At 36.6% G+C, this 25,536-nt stretch overlaps 1 protein-coding gene and 1 long non-coding RNA gene across 2 annotated transcripts; both read left to right on the forward strand.

Moving 5' to 3' along the window:
• ALDH12A1 (aldehyde dehydrogenase 12A1) lies at positions 1 to 25,536 on the forward strand. Its single transcript, XM_088868296.1, has 17 exons — positions 1 to 89; positions 650 to 738; positions 1,532 to 1,611; positions 3,606 to 3,709; positions 3,890 to 3,957; positions 4,613 to 4,670; positions 5,015 to 5,128; positions 6,180 to 6,263; positions 7,561 to 7,665; positions 11,741 to 11,854; positions 13,174 to 13,305; positions 13,900 to 13,989; positions 16,464 to 16,553; positions 22,924 to 23,133; positions 24,269 to 24,379; positions 24,927 to 25,006; positions 25,221 to 25,536. Exons 2-17 carry the CDS (start codon positions 662 to 664, stop codon positions 25,357 to 25,359), a joined length of 1,656 nt encoding a protein of 551 aa, XP_088724422.1. The 5' UTR covers positions 1 to 89; positions 650 to 661; the 3' UTR covers positions 25,360 to 25,536.
• On the forward strand, positions 21,023 to 21,836 carry LOC148782147 (uncharacterized). Its single transcript, XR_016056457.1, has 2 exons — positions 21,023 to 21,141; positions 21,238 to 21,836. It is a non-coding gene; the product is annotated as an uncharacterized LOC148782147 (long non-coding RNA).

Raw genomic sequence — 25,536 nt, forward strand, 5'->3', positions numbered from 1 at the left:
TGCTGACGTGTCATTGCCTCGCACTTTTGGCTCCGCACCAAAAACCACGCTCTGAAACTTGATCTGTCCTTTCATTTGAACCCCTCACTGTATCTCTTCTCTCTCTCTCTCTCTTATTTCTCTCTTCTCTCTCTCTCCTCTTTCACGTAGGCGTTCTGTTTGCGCTCTGTTATCCCCTCTCTCGCTCTTATCTTTCTCCTGTAATTTGATATCATTATTTCTCTCTCATCATTTCTCTCTCCCTTTTTAGTGTGTTTATCTCCACCTGCTCTCTCTCCTCGATCTATTTGCTTTTACTCTCTCCTCAGTCTTGTTGCTTTTACTCTCTCTCCTCTGTCATTTAATATTATCTATCTCCATTACTTCTCTGTTATCTATACTCTCTCTCTCCTCCATCTTCACTTTACCTAGACGGTCTGTCTCTCTCTCTATCTCTATCCTACCTATTTATCTATACTCTGTTTCCATCTCTCACTCTATCATCTCTTTTCTCTTTCATCCATACTCTCTCACTACCTGTTTCTCTCTTCTCGATATTCATTTTACCTATTACTCTCTCTCCTTTCTCTCTCTTTCTCTTACCTTTTATCTAAGTTCGATCTCTTCACATAAACTGTTTCTCTCTCTAAGCTTTCTCTTCTGTCTGTAGTCGCGACTGAGTATGTATCGATATAACATTTGTCGAAGCTTGAGGAATGTTTCAAGGCAAACAGCTTATTATTCGTTTAATCATGGGAGGTCAGTGTGAAATCCATTCATTTTGTTTATGGATTAATCATTTCCATGTTGTTGCTTTGAATTTATCTTTAGCCTGATGAATTATGAGCTTTATTGCATTTGAACTTTCGAATTTTCCCGATCACGTTTTTTTGTGTGATGATAGTTGTTGATGGTTCAGTTTTAAGGTTAATGGTGTATTACTGGTATGATTCATCTGTTGCAGTGATAGTGTTCATGTCATTTGTCAATTTGTCAAAAAATGAGTGTTTATTTTTATTTTTAACCATTGTTGTGTTCAGTCTGATAATCAAATGCTGATGTGTTTTCATTTTGATGTTTGAATTGAATATGGATAATCCTGGTTTTCGTTACATCTGCACATTATTTGAGTAGTAGTATTCAATGATATCATGATTAATGGAATAAGGGATTGGGCTTTACCTTTTTTTTTTTTTTTGGGATTATTTGGCATCAAAAGTGTTGTACTCTTGAGAGAGAGAGAGAGAGAGAGAGAGGGGGGGGGGGGGGGATATTAGTGTATGGTTTGAAAGAGTACTTGCTTGGTTTGAAAGAGTACTTGCTATTTGAAGCATTAATATGTGAAAATTATTTAGTTAGGCTGATGGATTCCCTTATGAGTTAAAAATACCAACCAAATTGTGGTAAAAACCTGATCTACCTTCTTTTGTGCTGAATTTTCCTTAATCCACCAGAAAATTTCATATAGCCCTTGTCTTTCTTTGTTAGCTTTGTATTTTCCTCAACTCACTCAATTTGTTTTATTTATTTTTGTATGTTGATTTTACGTCAGGGCTTCCCATTCCCTATCTTTTTCTGATATAGCTGTTGAAGAAATTTCAGGCTCCAGACCTGCAGAAGTATACAACTTAGGTAAGGAATTTGATAACTCATGTTTTATGCTTTGTTTGTATTTTGAGTTTCTTATAAGGCTAAGTATTTTAGAAAATTATTCGCTTTTAAATCTTTTTTTTTTCTTTTTCCCACTTCAAGTTCTTTCTTGGCGTAAGAATTAAATTATATTCTTTTGGTAGTTGTATCTTCCTACTTTTAACTCATCCAATCTACAATTGTGAAAACAAGTAGTCAGAGGCTTTCATTCCATCTCTTCTCTTCCCTGTTTTCTTCTAATTCCATTTTAGGTCAGACTACCTTCTCCAATAGTGTGCCCATTTTAAAGTTCAGGATACGAAGCTTAAGTAGTGAGCCATTATACAATATTTGAATTGGCTGTGAAAAAACATGGTCTGTTTGGGTCACCATTGTCCAATTACATTATGGATAGTTATGCAGCAAGAGTGTGACTCATACAAAACGGGAGATTGATCGAGATTGGTCCCATTGTCCTCTGTGCCCCTTGTTTTAATCGGGTAGTGATGATTCCCATGGGCTAAGGTTTCCAAAAGTCCATTAGACTAGACTTCCCCTAAAAGATATGAGATACAGACAATCTGGCTACATAGTGGCCTTATCAAAGCATGATTCTGTAGTTTATTTGAGTTTTATGGTACTCCATAGTTGGGCTGGGCTCATAGTTGTTGGAAGTTGGAGCACCTGCGAGAGCAATTTAGGAATCGGAAGCGAAGAAATCCGAGAGGCTACAAGATTCTTATGGTAGGAAGCATTGTCCGTGTATTTTAAGAATCAAGAACCCAACCCTTTTTTGGATTGAAATCCCAACCTTTTGGGAATTGTGCTTCCAACCATTTGGGACCTCACAATTATCTGGAGTATCCTTAACCATGAATCCCTTCGTATTGGAATTAATGTATTGAGTGCCCTTATTCTGTGTTCCCTAGTATTGGAATCGAGACCTTCTACTACCTTAAACAAGGGTTTACCTGGTACTTGAATCGATGTATTGAGTGCCCTTAATCATGGTTTGGAATCAAGATCCTTGAGTGCCCTTAACCAGGGTTCCTAAATATTAGAATTGAGGGATAACTAGAGTTTCTAGACGTGCCACTTCTTTGTTGATTTAAGTGCAGTTAATTGATTAATCAATAATAAATTTTTTAAAATAAGGCATCTATTTTCGGTTTTCCATGTAGAAGCGGGCTTGCCGCTCGATATTTACCTGCAATAGAGAATAATGTGGTACTTTGTCAATAACTTAATAACCCTAGACTTTTGCATTTGAATCTCAATTTTGTGTTATGGAAACTTTGATCTCATGTTGATCATGGTTCGGTGCAACTATGAACCCTGGGATTTGATGCTGTGGAATCTGGATGCCAAATAACTCACGATCAAGATTCCTAAATGGTGGGGGAACGAGAGTCCTAAATTACAGAAATGAGATTCCATGAAAATTCCTTGTCCGGAGCGATGAAGCGAGATTTTGAAGTGGAATCGCCACCTGGGGTGGAAGATTCCTATAACTATGGTTGGGCTTGAAATAAAGGACTGTCCCATGAAAATCTTCTTAAGGCTTTCATATGGTTATATTTGATATAGATTTCATGGCAAGTTGACAACTTTTTGCATGGTTGTAAATACACCTAATGTAATCTAGAAAAGTTCAAATATGAAGAACTCATGCATTGAGTGATCCTCTAGCATGAACATAAATATCAAGTATAAAAGATATGATCAGTTACATTCAGACTAGTATGGACATAAATTTCTGTGAATTCATAAAACACATTCTGTGCTGATTGAGAATATTGTTTTAAAACAATGCAATATCTAGTATATTGATCCCTGGCTGTGATGAGAAGAAGAACTTGGTGTGAATGTTTAGAAACGCAAAGTTATAAAACTCAGAAATGTAAATTCAATTTTTGAAAGTTCCATTTGTAAAAGTTCCTTTGGGCTTTCTTCTAAAGTCGCCGCATTGTCAAACATGGAACTGTGATGTTGTTTAGTGCAGGGTAGTTGGAAAGGAGTGTCTAATTGGAGCACAATCTTGGATCCCTTGAATGGTGAACCATTCATTAAAGTTGCTAATGTACTTCAGACTGAAATAAATGTGAGTAACTTTATCTACCTTTTTCTGAGACACTAGGCTCAATGTTTTTACTTGTATAGTTTTGGTCGGACTTCAAAGTATGTTTCCTTCCTTTCTTTCTTCTTTGTCACTTTCTTCTACTTCTGGTTGTACCTTATGCATTGAATATTTCCTACATATTGATATGTTTATTTGATGCAGCCCTATGTGGAGAGCTTGTCTAAGTGCCCTAAATATGGTCTTCACAATCCACTTAGATCGCAAGAGAGGTTTTTATGTTTTCTTTCTCTTTTTTTGCTGTTAGCTGTTTATCTATCTATAGTTCTATCTACAAATACATATACTCACACATATACCGATTGGATTATTCAGACCTTTGCTTGATTGGGTATCATTAAAGTGTAATGAGCCTGAAATATTATATGCTGTCGGATGCTGGAATATTTGAAATCATGAAAATGGAAGTGCAATTTAGTGCTTTTTATAATGCAGTCACAATCAAGAAATCTCAGAGAATATTATACAATAGAAGTTTAGAGGAAACTTCTTTGTATTTGTCTGACTTTGGAGCCATCTTCCTCTGCCATGACTTTAGGTTGATCTCTATGCATGCAACAATATCTCAGCAACCCCAGTTTCCCTTTTGCCTATTGTGTCACTCCACTTATTATAATTCAATGTGAAGGGGTTGTCAACTTGTTCCTTGAGTCTGCAGGATAAATTTGAAACGGAAAGATCACCATTTCTGACTTTCTGCTGTTAATAATTGGATATAGAATGTCACTTAGTGATCACCTTTTAATAAGCAGTTTTCAGCACCCAAACGTAGCGGGGAAAAAGAAGTTTTCAGTACCACTTTTTTGACAATTTAAGCATGCAAACTTAAATTATCAAGTGGGAACTTATTAGATGTATTTCTTGTAGATATGTTTTATTTGGGGACATAACTGCGAAGGCTGCATCTTTTCTGGCTCAACCTGAGGTATAACATTTAGATTTATGTTTCATTTTTTGATATTGCTTCTAATATTGATCAGCGAGTCGTTACCTTTAATATTTTAGGTGAATTTATCAAAATACCCATTAAAGTTGAACTATTTAACATTTTACCTATTTGCAACTATTCCAAGATACAATCATGTGTATTTTGATGGGTATTTTGAAAATAAATCAAAAGTCATAGGTAGAATGTTAAGTGGTCCATCTCCAGTAGGTATTTAGATAAATGTTTTTTCAATATTTTATGGACCTCTAATGTGTCTTGCTATTATTAGGTAATATATTTTTTGACAATTTGCTTATGATAAATATGGATTCGTCACTTAGGTTTCACATTTCTTTGCAAGGCTGATACAAAGGGTTTCTCCAAAGAGTTATAAGCAAGCCCTGGCTGAGGTCCAGGTCTCACAGAAATTTTTGGAGAACTTCTCTGGTGACCAGGTACATCACTTACTCTTTTTCAGGTATTGTTAATGGAAACATGTATTTTTGCTTCATTTTGTATTTGTGCTTAATCTTTTTTAATGTAAAAATGCTATTGTTTGCTTCTGTATGTTCTCTTCCTGCATACAGTTCTGAAACCTGATTACTAGGACCTTCAGGTACGAGCATTGATTCTCAGTACTCCCCAAGAAGAGCTGGGATAGGATAGTGCGTTCCTTGATTTTGCAGATCTTGCCGTTTATAGCTATAAGGGAAATTAATGTAAATATACCCTTTTCTTGTGGTATTTAAAAAATATCCCCCATTTTACATATTTTATGCTCATGTCTCCCGCTTTTCTCAAAATGCTTTCGGTTCAGAACTCGAAGTTCCGAACCTGGTGTTTCTTTTTTTATCGAGTATGTTGTGGACCTTCAAGTTCCGAACCAACATTTTCGTAAACAAACCAGTTTGGACCTTCTTATATTTTTGGTCCAGAGTTCAGTTCTGAGCTTTAAGTTCTGAAATGATCTTTTGGTGAAGAGAGAGAGATTTCTTTTTTGGGGGCGGGGGTGGAGTCCTCTCTCATCATTACTAAATATGATAGTTCATTGCTCTGTGAACCATAAGAAATGTTCTTAATTAGTTCTATACCTTAGAATCCTGGGGTTTTCACATGTTACTTGTTCTAGTTTCCAGTCTTATTTTTCGTAAATAAATTACTCAATCTGTCTGTTATAGGTGAGTGTTTGTTGGCGTATTCATCGTTTAGATCTCTTGGTCCTTTATCAACAACATGTTATATTCTATAACTAAAGAGAAACTTATTCTATAACTAAATAGAAACTTTTTGTAACATTCAGTACCTTGCCCCTACCAATCCCTTTCATGTCCTGATAGTCATATTTAGCCTCAAAAGGTAGTTGTTTTAGAATGCATTGTTGCATAGAATTTGCATTGGGTTTTACCTTTACATGGACTCACTTTGTGCTTTTCACCTTAGCGAACCGAGGGACTTATGCTCTTTCACATCAATTCTTTGTCACTTGTTGCTGTGTTTGTTATACAGGTCCGTTTCCTTGGAAGTTCATTTGGAGTGCCAGGGAATCATCTTGGACAACAAAGTCATGGCTTTCGTTGGCCCTATGGTCCTGTAAGTCCCTTATCTGTGCATGGGCCCTGATTGCTCCTTCTTAAAGCTTTGATGCATAATTTATTAAAAAATTGAGTCTTCAAGAGTTGGATTTGCTTTTATTTAGCAAATTCCATATGAAGAGGGTATTTGTTTAGATCCGATCCAAAATTCTGAAGTCATTGCTGTTTCTTTTTTATTTGTGGCATGGAGATGCATAAATTTTGCTGCCAATGCTTACGATGTTGTGGGAATTCATCTTGATAGCTTTCAGAATGACCAAGGGTTGAATCTGGTTGCGGAGAGAGAGGGAATTGGTCAAAGTTTGCTTCTATTTTATGGTTTTTGGCACCATCATTGGGTCATTTTGTCCTGGCATGACTAGGGATGTTTGTCCTCTTGGCAATAAAAATCATGGGTTTGTCTTTTTTTAGTATTTTTTATTTATGATTTTTTCTTATTTTTGATATTTTTTAATGCGTGGGAAATCAAGTGTCCCCATGATGCCTGCATGGATCCTCCTGGCACCTTGGACCCAGAATTCGGCGGGGTCTGTTAGGTGCCTATGAGTCAGCAGCTATTATATTTGATCAATTTAAGCAATTCCGTATCTTTTTAATGTAATTTTGTTTTTCTTTCCATTGTTTACTCTTAGCTAAAATTCCATTTTTTAGAAAAATAAGAAAAGATGACCATCTAATTTGGCCTATTTTTCAATTCGAATTGGATAGGCCAATCTAGGTTCAAGAATATTGCTTTCCGATTCTTTGGTGATGAAGGGAGACTTCCTTAGTGCTATTAATCAATGTTCAAGAAGACTGGAGTTCCTTGAACGGTCATCATTGTAAAGATTTTAGGTTACTAGGGAATGTTGGATGTAGGACATTATATAAAAGATTAGGGAGGCTACACCAAGTTGTTAGTGTCTTGCTATCCTCAGCCTACAATTTTTTTCATTTTCTTTGGACGAATTTGCCAATTTGGAGCCCTAAATGGTGTAAATTGCTTATATTTGTACCTTTGAGGAAAGTAATCCCTAATTGCAAAGAAAGAACATCAATGCCTTTGTTTGTAAGTGGCGTTGAATTTCAGTTTCAATAAAAAGAAAAGAAAAAAAAGTGGCGTTGAACCTCTATTAAATGTTGTGCTTCTTTATTTCAGTTATTTACTGACTGTGTACATCTTGTTATGATATATGCAGTTCTCAATATTTTATTGAATGTAATCTTATTACGATGTCTTATTTTGAATTCTCTTTGTGCTCCATGTTAGTTATGTTAGAGAAACTCCAAGATATTTAATCCTGTATTTCTTACAGGTGGCAATTATCACACCCTTCAATTTCCCACTGGAGATTCCTCTGCTGCAGCTAATGGGTGCACTCTACATGGGGAACAAGCCCATTCTCAAAGTTGACAGCAAGGTTGGCATCGGAGATATAGTTTAACATGTTATTAACTATTGAACTTAGATTTTGGAAGTTAAAACTATCAAATGGTATGTATGTTGATGCTCCAACAATTGCTTGAAAAATAACTTAAGATTTTAATTTCTATAAAATTAATATATTATTTTTTCTTTTTTTTGTGTATTTTATAAATGATTAACTATTACTTCTACAGCATTTTAATATTCTATCTAATGTTTATTTGATTTCCCATGTTTATTTTTATTTCTTATATTCTGAAGTACTTCTAATTTCTTTAGTTTATTAAATTTTTATTTAATTATTAAATTGAGTTTTAATTCTCATCTTCCAAATATTTTTTAGTTTCCTTAGTTAATATTTCATCAATTCTTGAGAAATGAAATAAGGGATTCCTTAGTTAATATTTCATCCTGGGGAATTCTTTAGAAATAAAAAAAAGGGAAATTTATAAAACCCCACCTATAAGATAAAGTATTCAACATTTTACCCCTTTTCCTATATAGCTTCAAAAAGCCCACAAAAAATGTATCATCAATTCCCCAATGTTGTTGGAGGGACACTTACCATTTTTTCTCCATCAAAACCATGCAATGCCCATACCAATCAACCAAAAATTACAGGTTTTGAGACAAGGTGCATACCCTAGTGAGAGAAAGAGCCGAAAAGGCCTCAAGAGCCTGGTGTGATTCCTTGAACTGAGAGCAATAAAGAATCAAACAAAAGGTCAGGAGCTGAAGAACCAGGAAGATGGGCTCAAATAAAGCTCAAAAATTTTATAAATGGGTTTCGGGGCAAGAAATTGAAAACAAAATGAGGAACTTTCCATTGATCAATCAAATTAAAATCATATGAGTTTGTAGCATAAGAGCGAGAAAGTGCGTGAATGAGAGAGAGAATGAGGTGTGAGGATTTGGTGGGCATGTCAAATGAACTTGAGGCGGGGATGGGTTATAGAGTAGTGGATAGATAGAAATTGGTGATGAAGTAATTTTGGGGGGATTGTAGAAATAGGGAGTGGGAATTTGGAAGGGCGATATCGGTTTTTGGAGAGGATTAGACTAAGGAGAGGGAGTGGATCGAGGGGTTCAGAGAGCGAGCAGTTGGGTGAGAGAAGGGGCAGTAAAGAGAGAGCCGTCAAGTGAAAGAAGGGGTAGAGGGAGCAGTTGGGTGAGAGAAGGGGCAATAAAGAGAGAGCCGTCTAGTGAAAGAAGGGGCAGGAGAGAGAGAGAGAGCAAGAGTGAAAAAACGACATTGAGGCACTGCACTTGTGCTGGCTTGGTAGGGATGGAGAGAGCGTCTATATGTGTTTTTATGTGTGTGTCGACATGGTTGTGAGGGTGAAGATCTGCAGGGTAGAGAGAGATCGAGATATGTGAGAATGGTGCAGGTTAGCTAGAGAAAGGGGGAGTGTGTATGTGATTTCATATGTGCATGCAGGTAGGTGTGGTTATGAAGGTGAAGATGTGCTGGGTAGAGCGATTAAATGTCATTTTGTTTGCAGGTGTGGTTGTGAGGGTGAAGATGCGGCTTGCAAGAGAGAGAGAATTGATCTATGAGTGGGAGAGGAGAGATAGGGAGAGCTACACATGGAGAGAAAAATATTGAGAGATGGTTTTTTGGTGTAGAGAGAGATGTAGTGTGTGTATGTTTATGTTTGGTGGTAGGAGAGAAGATGTAGCTCGTAACAAAGAAAATTGATTTACAAGCAACACTTGCATATTATTAAGATATTTTCTTTTGAGAGAAATAAGTTTACAACGAATCAATAGTGAACCAAAGTGACAAACACTCCCACAAAAATATCATGAGTTTTATAATAAACATATTTCTTTTGCTCGCATGTGAAATTTTTTTTAATAGTGTTTTTAAGAAATATGCTTCACTAATCATAATAAGGAGACCATTTACCTCTCATAGAGAAAAGTCATATCGGATTGTTTTGATGAAGGGGCAAAAGTTGAAAGTGCTCCTCCCACAATTATTGGCATGTGATGATGTTTTTTTTAATGGGTTTTTGGAATTATAAACAATTTTGTGGGCTTTTTTGAACTCATCATCATCATCCGAGCCTTATTCCAACTATTTGTGATAGGCTACACGAATCATGTTCTGTCATTCAGCTCTATCAAGGGTCATATCCTCAGTTAGACTATAAGACGTGTTGCTTACAGGGAACGCCCTAGTGTGGGCTTTTTTGAACTATAGAAAGAAATTGGGGGAAATGTTAAATACTTCACCTTTTAGGCGGGTGTGATAAATTTCTTATAAAATAGTTGTAGCTCATGTTATTTTTGAAGTATTTTCTTTGAACAAAAACTTAATATTATTATTTTATTTTATTGAGTTTTGAGGTCCATAGCTTTTCAATTTTGGTCTAATTTTTATTTCATAGTTAAATTTATTCATCGACAATAATTATCTAGAAACATAATATAATAAATCTTTGGCTTTTATTTCTTCTCTCTCGTTATTTTTATTAAACATTAGATTTTGATAACAAACATAAGATCTTCCAAGGGAGGAGATATGAGTCCTTTAGGAACTGTATCTTTAACTTTAGATAACAAATAACGGATTTTGAAGGAATTCGTTTTTAGGAATGAATTCGTTTGTGAATCTTTTGAAAGAGAGATATCTTCGGATTATTAACAAGAGCTTTCAATAACAAATTAGAGATTCTAAGAGAGTGGTTTTAGGAAATATTGATTGGCGGAGTTTTTGGAGGGAAAAGGAGAGGGAGTGAACAATTTGAAAGTCATATCCTTACTTTTCTTTCCTAATGTATATATTCCCACCGTTAAGGGGTGGACATGTGGCATTCAACTAGAATAGAACCCTACGGAGACAAAGACTTTAGGTTAGGGTACTTGTTGTGGAGACCTTACATATAGAGGGTTTAGGGTGGTGTTAGATCTTAGTCTAATTCAATATCTATCAATTCCTATAGTCTCTCTGTTCGTTATCATCATCATCATCATCATCATTCGAGGCTTATCCCAACTATTTGGGGTCAGCTACAAGAATCCTGTTATGGGATTTCGCTCTATCAAGGGTTATACTCTAAGTCATATTATAAGTCATGTCTCTTCTCGCTACTTCCAGCCATATCTTTTGGGCCTTTCCCTTGTCCTTTTAGTGCTTTTCTCTTGAACCAAAGCACTCCTACTAACCGGTGTTGTTCTAGGTCGACTCTACACATGGCCAAGCCAGACCACCCAAGTCTAGTTTCCTCAGCTTATTGCATGTTGGAGCTACCCCTAATTTCCTTCGGATGCATTCATTCCAAAGTCTACTCTCTCTAATGTCTCATCTAAATTCAATTTGATACAGAGACTCCCCATTTCAGAATATCTTATGTTTCTCCCTTCTTATCCATCAATGCGTATCTTTTTTGACAAAAAGGAACTCTCCCTATCAGAAAAACTTATCTTTCATTTGCTCAAAAAAAAGAAAAAACGCAACATACTTTATCCAAACCCTTTCACCTGTGACCCTTTTTTTTTTTTTTTAATCATATTTAGTGGTAATAATATTACTAGTAGAGATAAAGCAATTCATGGATGATGGATCATTTGTCATATAGAAATCTGTTTTTTCTGGTGGAACTATCTTTCATATCCTAATAGACTCTTGTCAAACTCTCCCTAAGACAAACTGGTCCCTCCCGTTCACCTCCCTTCATGCCTGGAGGAAACTTTGGGAGGTGCATGAATTAAAATCAGTTATCATGGAAGTCAGCTCAAAGTTAAACGAATAGGCTCAAGAATTCTTGGGCTAAGCCAGCAATCTGTCCTCATGAGAATTTTCCTCCAAAATGTAATATTACTGACTTACCGTGCGTAGGTTATCATTCCAACAACTGGTGGCAACTTTTTTAATATTGGACTGTGAGATCCATGTATGTTGCCACCCAGTTCAGAAATCTATCCTTTTAGTTCCTGTAACGGAGCATCTACTTCTGCATTGCTTCCTTAAAAAACATTTGACTTGTCTAATTTAACATTTGTTAGTAGTCACTAATATTTTTTGGTTTTTCAATACTTATTTGGCTCAAGTGTACTTATTGTAGGTAAGCATTGTGATGGAGCAAATGCTTCGCCTCCTTCACCAATGTGGTTTGAATATGGAGGATGTGGACTTCATCAACTCTGATGGGAATACCATGAACAGAATCTTATTGGAGGTTGGATGCCCTTTAGAATGTCTTTGTAGACACTCTTCACATTTAAGTCCTGTGGTGGATTATAAAAAAAAATAGACTAGTATCATACAAGTTTGATATTTGTACTTGTAGAGTAATATCCTTTTTGTGTTTTTTCCCCAACTAAAAAGATTGTGATTTTGCATGTACGTTGTGCTCTACTTGTTTTATTTTATTTTATTTTCCCCTTAAACCTTGCCCCGATAAGCTTGGATATTTTCCCAAGTTTCCCTGCTGTCCACTCCATTGCTGCTAACAGCACAACTTCTAAGAAGTTTAAAACTTCAAATTCTTTCATTTTAAAGATGGATCTGTGACCCACAGAGTCTGCTAATAACCTTCTTGCCCTTACTCCCATTCACATCCCATCATCCCACACTATTCCCATTTACACCCATTCCTCCATCCTTATCTAAGCAAATTATGGAATTTATGTTGCCACCAGACCATCACTATAACCTGTATTTTGGGATGCGTCACTCATTCTGTGATTGTTTCCTCTAAATGCTGTAAACTGCACTAAAAAATACAGCATTCCATCACATCTTGATGCCGTAGCACTCCCTGTATGCATTCTGAGAATTTGAACTCTTAAATTCTTTAACTTATTTTGGCAAATGTTTACATGTTAGAGAAATAGGTTGGCTTTCTAGACATCATTGACCACCCACTTGGATACATTCTACGGCCACCGGGACTGGGCTATGTGCACTTTTCATTTAAGGGGAATTATAATGTTGATTCTCATCTGCTCCTAGAGATCTCTGGCACAGGTCAAAAGAAGCCTTCATTTCTGTTGAAAAATATTATTGTACTGTCTGGACAGAATCCTATGAGTGGATTTAAGTGATAATATATTCTTCAGAATGCAAGTTTGTTATGCCAAATTGCCTCACAAATATGGTCTTTGATCTGCATTGTTCTTTTGCAGATATTTGGCCCAAGCTGATTGATGCCTTCTTTTTTGGCTGAAATTTATTTTGGCTATTGCTATTTATGCTTGCTTTTTGCCATCTACACCTATTGACATGAGTGGAAATTCTATCCAACCTGTGTTCTGATATTCCCACTCCCACCTATGTTTTATTTTGGGTGGAATAGCAAAAACATGGGTGCAGATACAAAAAATGTTGTTGCAAATAGCTGTTCTCTTTATTATTCGTAGTCTTGTATTTCATCATAAAGTAATACTAATTGAGTTGTTTTACCATTGTATAGTCCTAATTAAGAAGATTTTGGTCGAGAAATGTTAAAATTTTTATTGCCTACTTAGTGTTTTGTCTGTTCTGCCATTTGCTCAGGCAAAACCACGAATGACACTATTTACTGGAAGCTCTCGTGTTGCAGAAAAGTTGGCTGGTGACCTAAAAGGACGCATCAAACTGGAAGATGCAGGTTTTGATTGGAAAATCCTTGGTCCTGACGTTCAAGAGGTTTTTGTCATAGCATTTTTTTTCTCATACTACTTTCTTGATCTTTTTTGGACAGATAACAATGCAATTGATCTTTATAGATGTTGGTTTTTTCCTATTTAGTTTTTTATCATTTCTTAGGTGTGTGTATACTTGTTTACTGGTCATCATCATCATCATCATCATCCAATTCTTATCAAAATTATTTGGAGTCGGCTACATGAATTCTATTTTGCCATTCCGCTCTATCACGGGCCATACCCTTAGTTATACTGTACGATATCATATTTCTTCTCACTACTTCCTTCTTCTCGCTCTACCTTCCTCTTGTTCTTTTAGGGCCTTCCACTTGAAGTAAATCACGCCTCCTAATTGGTGTTGTTCTAGGTTGCGATGCACATGACTAGCCCACTTAAGTATACTTTCCTTCATGTTGTTGCCTATTGGAGCCAACCCTAAGTTCTCTCGGATGTATTCATTCCGAATTCTATCTTTTCTTTTCTTGCCAGTTGCCACTCATCCTTCTCAACTATAGTTATTGTATGTATACTTGTTTACTAGTAAATATCAAAATTTCCAATGCTTACTTTCTTGTTTTTGAAATGTCAATTATAGGTTGATTATGTTGCTTGGGTTTGTGATCAAGATGCATATGCATGCAGTGGCCAGAAGTGCTCTGCACAATCTATTCTTTTTATGCATGAGGTGAGCCACTTCATTTGATTTCATATTTTTATTGCTATTAGTTATATATAAAGCTATGCACAGGAAATGTCACGTACAAAGAGACATCATCCATGAAATATGTTAGGTATTGATTTACACCTGGCCCATTTTCCTGTCAAATGATTATCATGTGGTATATGTTGCATAGTCTTGTAGTTATGGATGTCTGCATAAAGACATAGAAGAGAAGGGGTGTAATTAATAGGTGTCCAAGAATTAGGTGGCGGAATTTTAAAAATGAGAAGATAGACTTACTTAGGGATAAATTAGTTAAAGAAAGAAAATGAAACTCTGAACATGAGGTCAAAGTTATGTGGGAGATAGTTGTCTGTATTAAGAAAGTGGCAAAAGAAAAAGATCATGTTATAAAATTTGGCAAGGTATTAGGATCAAAACTTAGAAGAATATAAAACTGCTAAGAAAAACGCTAAACAAATAGTAAGACCTAACTTAAGGCATATGATAATTTATGCAGTAATCTGGGAACAAGAAAAGGTGAAAAAGACGTCTTCAAATTGGCAAAAATGATGGAGAAAAAATGTAGGGAACCGAGCTATATTCAATGCATTAAGGGTGAGGATCAAAGGGTCTAGTTGAAGGATGAAAAGGTTAGCGAAAGTTGGAGAGTTTATTTTAAAAAATTATTAAATGACGAACACAATGGGAACATAGCAAGAGAAGGAACCGTTGACATAAATGAACCGTTGACCAGATGATATCTAAATAGAGGTTTGGAAGTGCATGGGGAGATTGACATTGACTGGTTGACCAAGTTGTTCAACAAGGTGTTGAGCAAAAAGAAAATAGCAAATGAATGGAGGTAAAGTACTGTGGTACCTAATTACAAGAACAAAGGAGACATAGAATGTGTGAACTATTGAGGGTTTAAACTTATGAGCCACACTATGAAGCTGTGGGAGGGGGTGATTGAGCAATGACTAAGGCATGAAATGAGTGAATCAGAAAACCAATTTGTTTTTATGCCAAGGAAGTTAACAATTGAGGTTATTTTCCTAATTAGCCAACTGATTGAGAAGTTTAGGGTTAAGGGGAAAAAACTCCACATTGTTTTTATTGATCTAAAAAATGCTTATGATAGAGTACCTAGAGATTTGATTTGGTGGGTGTTGGAAAAGAAATGAGTCTCCAGACAATACATCGACTTGCTGAGGGATATGTACAAGGGAGCGCAAACTAGTGTACAAACAACTAGTGGAGAGACGAGTGAGTTTTAATGACAATTGGTCTACATCAAGGGTCAGCATTGTGCCCATACCTCTTTGTCTAGGTTATGGACTTAACTAGGCACTTGCAAGATGAGGTACCATGATTATGTTATTCGCAGGCGAATAGTTTTGATCGATGAGACTCGAAATGGCATCAACACAAAGTTAGAATTTTGGAGGGATGCTCTAGAATCTAAAGGTTTTTAAAATTAGTCGAACTAAGATCGAGTATATGGAATGCAAGTTTAGTAATAATAGGAGTAGAGGCGAGGAAGCGCTTAACTTGACGGCCAAGAAATACCAAAAAGAGCGTGCTTTCAATATATTGGGTCGATAATCCAAGAAAATGGAGAGATTGAGGAAGATGTCGCACATAGAATTAGAGTTGGGTGGGCATAGTGGAGATATGCAACTGGAGTTTTATGTGATCGCCACATATCAGTGAAGCTGAAGGGCAAGTTCTATAGGACAACTGGGAGACCATCTTTGCTTTACAGGGCGGAATGTTCGGCAGTCAAGAAACAACATACTCATAGAATGAATGTAGCTGAGATGAAGATGTTGAGATGGATGAGTGGCAAGACAAGAAGGGATAGAATTCGAAATGAATACATTCGAGAAAATTTAGATTTGGCACCAATTGGAGATACGATGAGAAAAAGTAGACTTAAGTGGGTTGGCCATGTGCAGCGGAGACCCAATATAGCTGTTGTTAGAAGGTACGAGCTAGGTCAAGTGGAAGGCTAAAAAAGGGTAAGGGGTAGGCCGAAAAGGATATGGTTGGAAGTAGTGAAAAAATATATGGGGACTTATGACCTCACTAAGTGCATGGCCCTTGATAGAGCAGAATGTGTGCGTAGCCAACCCCAATTAGTTGGAAAAAGGCTCAGACGATGATGATGACATGGCTTGATGACCATTGTTAAAATTTGCGTGTGGAATGATAAGATGTTGTCCTAAAATGAAATAAGGGCCTGGTTTCTGAACACCCACCACCTTGCAAACTTAATCTTGTCTAATTTCACCCCCAACTGGAGAATAATTGACATTCATACTTCAGACAATTATATATATGTTCAAAAGGAAGAAAATCTTGTTGGAAGTCCATGTACATCACTCTTTATTTTGTTGTTCTTTATTTTTTCTTCCATTATGTGTTCATAGGGTGTGCATTTCATGTTATTATCAACAATGCCGTTAATATGATAGCCTCAAGTCTTAATGCAGAACTGGATTTCAAGTGGGCTTGTTTCTAATTTGACACTCCTTGCTGAGAGAAGGAAACTAGAAGACTTAACCATTGGCCCTGTTCTAACTGTAAGTTTGCTTTTATTCGTTTTCTTGATCATTGTCTAGCATAATATTTTTCCTTAAAAGTTTACTATGGTTGAGATGATATTGTGCCATTTAATGCAATTTACTTGCCATTTTTGTACTCAGTTGTGAGTCAAGTCAGCCAACCTAATCCAATGTTTCAGAACTTGTTTTTGGGCCCTTGTAGAGAAAAACTTGGGGCAAGTCCAACACCATTTTTCTTCCTTTTTTTTTTTCCCTGTCTAGAGAGGTTCATAAACTTCATATGATGTATCCCAGCCTGTGAAAGAACAATGCATAATGGATTTTTGAGACATGTCCGAAGTTTGAATTGTACACACTTGAATATTAACATTGCTTGATCTAAGGATATAAGTTTCCCATTGTATACATGTTTGCACATATGCCCCCCCCCCCCCCCCCCCCCACACAGCTCCCCACCTCCCTTCATCCTTCCGTTACATTTCTAATGGTGGCATCTTGGATGCATTAATCATTTAGATGTATGTACCATGAAGTACATATGTGTATTTACGAGAGTTAGTTGGGATCTATGTTAAAAAAATTGATGTGTGTTGGTGTCTAGCATGGATAAGTATGTCAGAAATGCCAACTTCAAAGCCTTTTAGGCATGAGACCGCCATACATCATTTAGAGAAGGGGAAAAATAGGTTTTCATGTGACATAAAATACTTTCACATTGACATTTCAACAAGAGAGGTTAAAAAAAAGTGAATCCATTGTTTGAAAAAAGGGCCGGCCTAGGCCTAGGCACCCAAGAGGCCAAAGACCACATTGCCTAGGCCTGGGCGGGCCTTCCTGGTCGAAAGTTCCTAGGTGGGTGCCCAGAAACCTACGTAAAAATGGCATTTTTTTGGGGGTCCATTTTGGGTCATTTTGACTTATGAAAGGGGATATTCTAAACCCTCAAAGTAAAAAAAATAAAAATAAAAAGTCTTCCTATGCCTTAGAAACACCCAAAACTGATGGATTTTACAAGTGTTTGAAAACGAGAAAATTTGAAGTTCATAGAATCCATCCAAAACCATACCATATCTTATTGCATTCAATTTTAAGGTTCAAATGCGGTTCTTAGAAAATAGAAGACTTTTGGGGTGATTTTGAGCCTGTTAGACAACTGAAAAATTGAGGATAGAACATCCAAAATATTGAATAATTAAAGATCTTCTCTTTCTTTTCATTTGTATGGCATCTTCTGTACAACATCATTTTGTGTTGGTCATTTTGGAGTCTATGAGTATGACTATGAAGTATGGACTACGAAGTATGGTGCATGGACACTAAATCACTGATACACTATTTACTGTTTTGTTTTTCAGTGTTTTAGTTATTTAAAGCAGCAAATTTTTCAGTAATATGAATGTGTCAACATTCATGCACATATACTTGTATAAAAAAGTTAGTTGGTTGGAATACATATTAATGTATAAGCATATACATATAGAGGCATATAAAAATGTTAACAGTTTCAAAAAAAAAAAAACACATATAGAGGCATATACTTGTGTTTGGATCGGACATATATGCATGTATGTGTATATTTCAAACCTCTGGGTACTTGACGTTCTGGGCGGTCGCCTAGGCGCTGGTCAGCCGAGAACCCCCCAGGGTGCCTAGGGACTGCCCAGCATTTTTTAAACTTTGTCTAAATTTTTAAAATGATAGACATGGATGTCATGACCTTGGTGTGTTGGCACGTGCCAAAAATGTTGGAGGCATGTGTCTCTGTTGCATAGATTTGGGTGAGGTGAATAAGTTGCCTATCAACCCTATCCAAGCCCCCTGATTGGCTCTGAAGGCAAAATGAGTTCTTGAAGTTTCACAAACATTGCCTATACGCACTTGGGGCCAATTCTCTGTAGCTATCGACCAGCACCAAACACCAAATAGAAGGAGCTGCACGTATGACGTTGCGCTTATTTGCTACCTCTACGTCATCCAAAGAGGCCCTATATTTCTAAGATTGATGTGATGCATACATTGTTTTAAAATGCGGCCGCATCATGCGGGATGCGCTCGCATCCGCATCGCGAACTGGCGCATATTCGCTTTTGACAGATGCGGCCGCATATGCGCTGCATCATGGCCGCATCCTGCATCGCACCGCATCAGACCGCATCACGCCGCATCTGTTACCACAGAATTTTTTTTCAATTTTGCACCTCGGGGAGGGGCAAAATGGTCTTTTTGTAGTTCCAAAGTTTAGGGAAACTGTTTGGGGGGTTATTATACCCCCTAAACGAAGATTTCCAGAGACTTTTGTGGCTTTTTTTGCATCAAATCGAAGGAAAAAAATAGTTTTGACGAAAAGTTTTTTTTCATCAAAATCTTAGATTTGGCGGTTGTTTGATACTTGGATGTTCATTTGATGCATTTGATTGTTGATTTGGGGTTGTTAAGGTGAATTTGTGATAAGAAATTGGGGATTTCAGAGGCCGTGAAGAAATCGAGCACTACTTCATAGAGTCGGTGACTTTTTATTCCTTCTTGTACAATAATATTGTTATACTTATTTTTGGGGCAATGTCTTCTTCCTAATCTTCTAGTAACAAGGATTCGGCTTAGAAATATGCTAAACTAAAAAATCCGAAAGATAGAAATTGTGTGATATGCTTGCTCTGTGGAAATACTTATATGGGTGGTATTTTTTGACAAAAAGAGTATTTAGCCGGAATTTCTGGGAATGTAAGAGCATGCCCACAAGCTACAAATGATATAAAAAAGGAGATTAGAGAATATTTGGATAGATTGAAAAAAGATAAAGAGAAAAAAAAAAAGAAAAGAAAGGAATTACTTGATGATATGCAATTATTTGATGATGTTGATGATGATGATGATGATGATGATGATGATGATGATGTGTCTGAAGTTGCTATGAGGCAAAGGGGTACTCATACTCCAACCTCAAGAGAGAGGGTTATAAATATTGGTGGTAGTGCTCAGAGAAGAACACCTCTCTCTATGGGGCCAATGGATTCTTTTTTCACCCCTAGCCTTGAAATTGTGGTTCAAAAGAGAAAGAAAAAAACAAAACAAACCAGAATTGACAATAAATATAAGAAAGAACAAAGGAAGTCGGTATGTAAGTGGATTGCAAAGTGGATTTACATGGCCGACATTCCTTTTAATACTATAACTTTGGATAGTTTTGCGTGTATGGTCCAGGCAATTGGGCAATATGGCCCAGGACTTATTCCTCCTTCACTACATGAGGTTAGAGAGCTCTTGTTGAAGGATGTTGTATTTGATGTGAATAAAATTTTGATTTCTCAGGGAGAAGGGTGGGAGAAATATGGGGCCACTATTATGTGTGATGGTTGGTTCGATGGGAAATCAAGGGCATTCATTAATTTTTTGGTTAACTGCCCAACAGGTACTTTTTTTTTTAAGTCTATTGATGCATCAGACAAGTCACATGATGGTACATACTTATCTGGCTTGATGGATGAGATTGTCGATTTTGTTGGGGAGAAAGTGTGGTACAAATTATCACTGACAATGGTGCCAACTATGCTGCAGCTGGGCATATCTTGACTTTGAAAAGGAAGCATATGTTTTGGACTTTTTGTGTAGCTCACTGTGTTAATCTTATGCTTAAAGAAATAGGTATAACATCTTTATTTAGTGGGGTGATTTCAAGAGCTATGTTTGTTGTTGACTTTATTTACAATCACACCATAGTCCTAAGCATGATGAGGTCTTTTACAAAGAAGAGAGAATTAGTGAAACTGGGTATCACTAGATTTGCCACGTCATTTCTCACTCTTCGAAGCCTAGCCAAGCAAAAAAGTGTCTTGAGGACCATGTTTGCTTCAGAGCAATGGAGTCAAAGCAAATAGTCAAAGCATAAGGATGGGAGAAAGGCTGAAAAAGTTATTCTGAATACATCTTTTTGGAGTCAAATAATTATTGCATTGGAGGTGGCTTGCCTTTTAGTGAGAATGCTTTGACTGGTTGATGGTGATGCGAAGCCCACCATGGGCTACATACATGAGGCAATGACTAGGGCAAGAATTGAAATAAAAGATGTTTTAAAGGATGATGAAAATATGCGCAAGGCTATACTTGAAATTATTGATAGGAGATGGGATATCCAGCTTCACAGGCACCTCCATTCAGCCGGTTATTTTCTAAACCCATCTCTTCATTACAAGCACCCATCCATTGAGTTAGATCGTGTAATAAATGGTGGGTTCTTAGATGTGCTGGAGAGGTTGGTGCTAGACAAAGATATCCTGGCTGAGATCCAGAACCATGAATTGATTAAGTTCAAGTTAGCCTTGGGAAACTTTGGGAGAGATATTGCCACTCGAAATAGGGACACTACAGATCCAGGTAAAGGCCAAAAGCCCAAAAATAATCTTTACTTGTCTCTTACTTTATGTATAGTTCTATTGTTTATTTATACCCTTAATTTTTAACTATATTCTAAATTCTAAAATATTATACAGCTGCATGGTGGGCATTATATGGAAGCGAGACACTAAATCTACAATGTCTCGCTATTCAAGTGTTGAATCTCACATGTAGCTCATCTGGTTGTGAGCGCAATTGGAGTGCATTTGAGCATGTAAGTCCTTTACTCCTTATTCCTTAATCCTTATTTCTTGAATTTCAATTTTCTAATCTAAAATCTAATTTATCTGATTTCAAATTTCTACCACAGCTCCATACAAAAAAAAGAAATAGGTTGGAGCATAAAAAGTTGAATGATTTGGTTTATGTGAGGTATAACGAGCGGCTTAGGGAGAGGTATGAAAATCGCACGAAGCTCAACCCTATTCAATTATATGAAGCTGATGGTGATTCCATAAGTGAGTGGACCATGGATCCAAGACAAGAGCGTGTGTTTGAGGGTGAGGATCTTACATGGCTTGATGTCGAGCTAGCAACAGGGGCTAATGAAGAAGATCGACTTAACACTAGAGCACAAAGCAGTAGAGGAGCTGCTGGGTCTAGTCGCACTCGCACATTAGCTTCAGAGGTCGAGGAGGAAGCCGACTCAGAGGAGACCGATGAAGAAGAATACATGAAGGCCATCGAGGATGATATTGATGATGCATGATGACTCTCAAGATGATTTGTCTTATTGATATTTGAAAAAATGAAGTTCAAATTCAAAACTGACTCTCAAAATGGATGATTGTATTAAGTTATTATTTATTAACTATTAACTCTTCTTAAGCTTGACTTTTGATTTGTATTTTGTAATATCATTATTTTGTGCTTATGGTTGTACTTATGGTTGTTGATGGTTGTGTTTAATTATAGTTGTGCTTGTGGTGGAAGTTTGTGTTGATGGTTGTTGATTGTTGAATGCTTTATGAAGCTGATTTCAAATTTCTAGTTTCTCTCAGGGGATAGTGGATAACTGGATACAGAATCTCCGACAGCTAATAGTTTTGAAGTTAATCATTAAACTAAAATACCTACTATCACATATATCACCTTCATATTTTTTTTCTATGCATTAACTTATTTTTTTAGATTTTTTAGAATTTTTTTACATTTATTGACCTCATCATCGCGATGCACCCGCATCCAGGCCGCATCGCAGCATTATTGGCCCCCCACTGCATCAGGGCCGCATCCCGCATTTTAAAACACTGGATGCATATACAAATTACATCCTTCGTTCACATGATAGCTTACTGTCTATGTCAAGTACGTTATATGTTTTGTAGAATCTATTGATAAATTAATAACTAATATGCACATGTGTTATGTGAGATATGCGACTTTCTTTCGTTTTACGCATATTTTGAAGGAATGAAACTCACAAAGTCGTATCAATTCATTCTGTTTGAGACATAATGTTAGTTTTTGTAACTTTGTTGAATGCCTTGAACACTCACATACCATGCATACACAACACACATAACAGACCTTAAAAGTTCAAAACAGAATTCTGACACACGATGTTAGAGGAAAACACCTAGCAGTTAAAACATGTTTGTAGATGCCAGAAATCATGAAGGTAAATTGAGATCCATGAATGTGAAACTCAAGGTGTGAGACAGACCTAATACTTTACGCAGTGGTTCTACTATAATTTCTTTTTGATTTATATTGTGGCAATATACTTCATTTTTTGTAAAATGTTGTTTGAAAGGAGCTCCATGCTTCGTTATTCTTCAGAACTAGTGTCGCCACAGGATAAGGCCTTTTTTTTTTAATTTTGGGGATGAATTTCAGGAGGTTTTTTTTCATCATGGAGGTTTTTTTTCACATATCTTTCTTCTTTACCTTTTGTGATATATGAGTTTATGTTATTGAAAACAATTGATTCTTTCTTGTTTATTGATTTTTGGTGACTGCAAACTTGCTTATGTTGTTCCATCTGGGCTTGCAGGTAACCACTGAAAGCATGCTTGCACATATGAACAAGTTGCTTGAAATTCCAGGTTCAAAGCTGCTGTTTGGGGGAGAGCCTTTAGAAAACCATAATATTCCAAAAATTTATGGAGCCATAAAACCAACTGCTGTTTTTATACCACTTGAAGAAATTCTGAAAGACAAGAACTTTGAGCTTGCAACCACAGAAATTTTTGGTCCATTTCAGGTAAAGAGTTGAGGTTCTTGCTGGATCTCCCATCCCAACTATATTTTCTATTGAGATTTCAAGTCATAGTATCCATATATGCACTTGAATAAAAAACATTTCCAATTGCTAGAAAGGAAATGAATACTACTGACAGATGTGTTTTCAAAAGAAAAATGTATGCTACTATCAAAGGCACTGAGTATTCAATCCAATGGGGACATCACCATCCAATGCATTGATTGAAGGTGCTGGAGAGTGGGACTGACATAACAAGACATGCCTCAATAGAGGATCTGCAATACTCTGTGACAATCAGATATATGAAACCGAAGTGGATCAAAAAGAAAAATATGAAACTTGAAAACTATTTTGTTTGCAGAAACTTTTCTATGCGTCCCCATGAACACATTGTTTGTTTTTGTGCCTGGGGACCACTAGCCATATGCTCTTGATCCTGATGGCTGACATTGGGCTGACAACAACATCACATATTAGTGCTAGATGTTCTTGTCAGGCTGCAATTAACGTGTGACATTGTTGTGGTTCACTGCCAAATTGTCCAATCAAGATCGGGATGGTTATTGGTATCTTGACACGATTCATGTCTTGGGGACCCATAGTTCTCCCTTTTGTTCCTGACTGTGTTAATTTACAATGCAATAAGTTCCAATTAAGAATGAAAATTCAAAAAAAAAAAAAAAGTTTCAATTCAGAATGAAAAAATGAAGATGGTAACCTATGCATACCTGAAGTCTAATGTTTTCTAGTTCTCCCAAAATGCTTGAATACTTTTAGTTGGATGATATAAATGCCTGAACAATCATAACCCCCATGTTGGTTTTCTGTTCGGGGAATAACAACTTCCATAGTAGTAATGGTCATAAACTAATAATAGTGATAGTGGTGGTGATGGTGATATATTAATCTGATCGCCACTGGCATTTGTTGCCATTGTGTGAATGCGATTACTATTGTTTTCTTTACTTTTGATAAGAATCATGTTAATTATCACTCTGAAATGGAGAGTTTATTCCAATGATATTGTTGGAGGATCTTGTTCATAATGTTGGTCATCTGATTCTGAATAATATTTATTTTTAGTAGAAAATCTCTGCTAATTTATTTAATAGATGTTTTTCTTTGTGTTTGTCAGATTTTGACGGAATATAAACATGATCAGCTCCCCATGGTCTTAGATGCATGTGAGAGAATGCATGCACATTTGACTGCAGCTGTGGTTTCCAACGACCCCATCTTTCTTCAAGTAAGTGCCCTTTAGAAACCAATTTTACTTTTATTCTCAATGTATATCATTTTTGTTTGGGTGAAGTTTCTATTGTTAATGTAGGAATTGGGCTTGGGCTTGAATGGGTTAGTTGTTGGCGATTGCAACACTCGTCCAAGTTTGATTCCTACCCTTGAAACTAGCAAACTTTCTATTATTACTGCGGTTTGTAACAACCAACCAGAGATTTTGATCCAAGTTCATTTCCTCCCTTGGCTGGTGTGCACAAGCCGGCTACCATTTCTGGTGGATTTTTCTTTATTGAGAAATGACTTATCTTGGGCATGCTTCCAATTATTATTGGCAACTATGCTGTTCTCAGGCTCAAAGTTAAAGAAGACGTTTGCATAGGACGAAATTTTTAGCAAAAATAGCCCAAATTCAAACTTGTCTGAGATGCAAAATTTAAGCCTTGCTTTGTCTCTTGACATGAAAAATAAATCTCTGTTATTCACTCCCTCTCTCTAATGCTTTTGTCGAGCCAGTGTCTGTGTTTGTGATGTTTAGTCTCAATTATTGAGTTCAGGAAGTTTTGGGGAGATCTGTGAATGGGACAACATATGCTGGGATTCGAGCACGCACTACTGGTGCCCCACAAAATCACTGGTAACTCGAGCCATAGTATCTCTTAAAATGATATCTTTGTTACTGTTGTTATATCTTAGGATAAATTATTACACAGTTCTGTCCTATAGTTTTAAAACTTATTTTGAATTAAAATATGGAGAAAGAGAGATTAGAGAGAGAGTGGTTTTAATAGGGTTTCTTTTGTATGTAAGAAGATATGGAAGTTTAAAGAAAATGCTTCTTTTTGTCACAGGTTTGGACCAGCAGGTGACCCAAGAGGTGCAGGGATAGGAACACCAGATGCTATAAAGCTGGTATGGTCTTGCCATAGAGAGATTATATATGACATTGGTCCATTGCCTCAACAATGGCAGGTGCCACCCTCAACTTGAGAATGACACAGAAGAGCATACACGTGAAGATTTAGCAATGAAATAATGGGCACTTTTTATGATTTTAGTCTAGTGAAATAATTCTGCTATGGCTCTCCCTAGGTTGTAGAAATGTTTTAAAGCTTTGGCTGCAACGGAGGTCCAGCAATAAAGCGCCAATAAAGAATTTTTAATATT

The sequence above is a fragment of the Amborella trichopoda genome, chromosome 5 (assembly GCF_054954075.1).
Source record: "Amborella trichopoda isolate Santa Cruz 75 chromosome 5, AtrichopodaSantaCruz75HAP2 v2.0, whole genome shotgun sequence".
Lineage (NCBI taxonomy): Eukaryota > Viridiplantae > Streptophyta > Magnoliopsida > Amborellales > Amborellaceae > Amborella > Amborella trichopoda.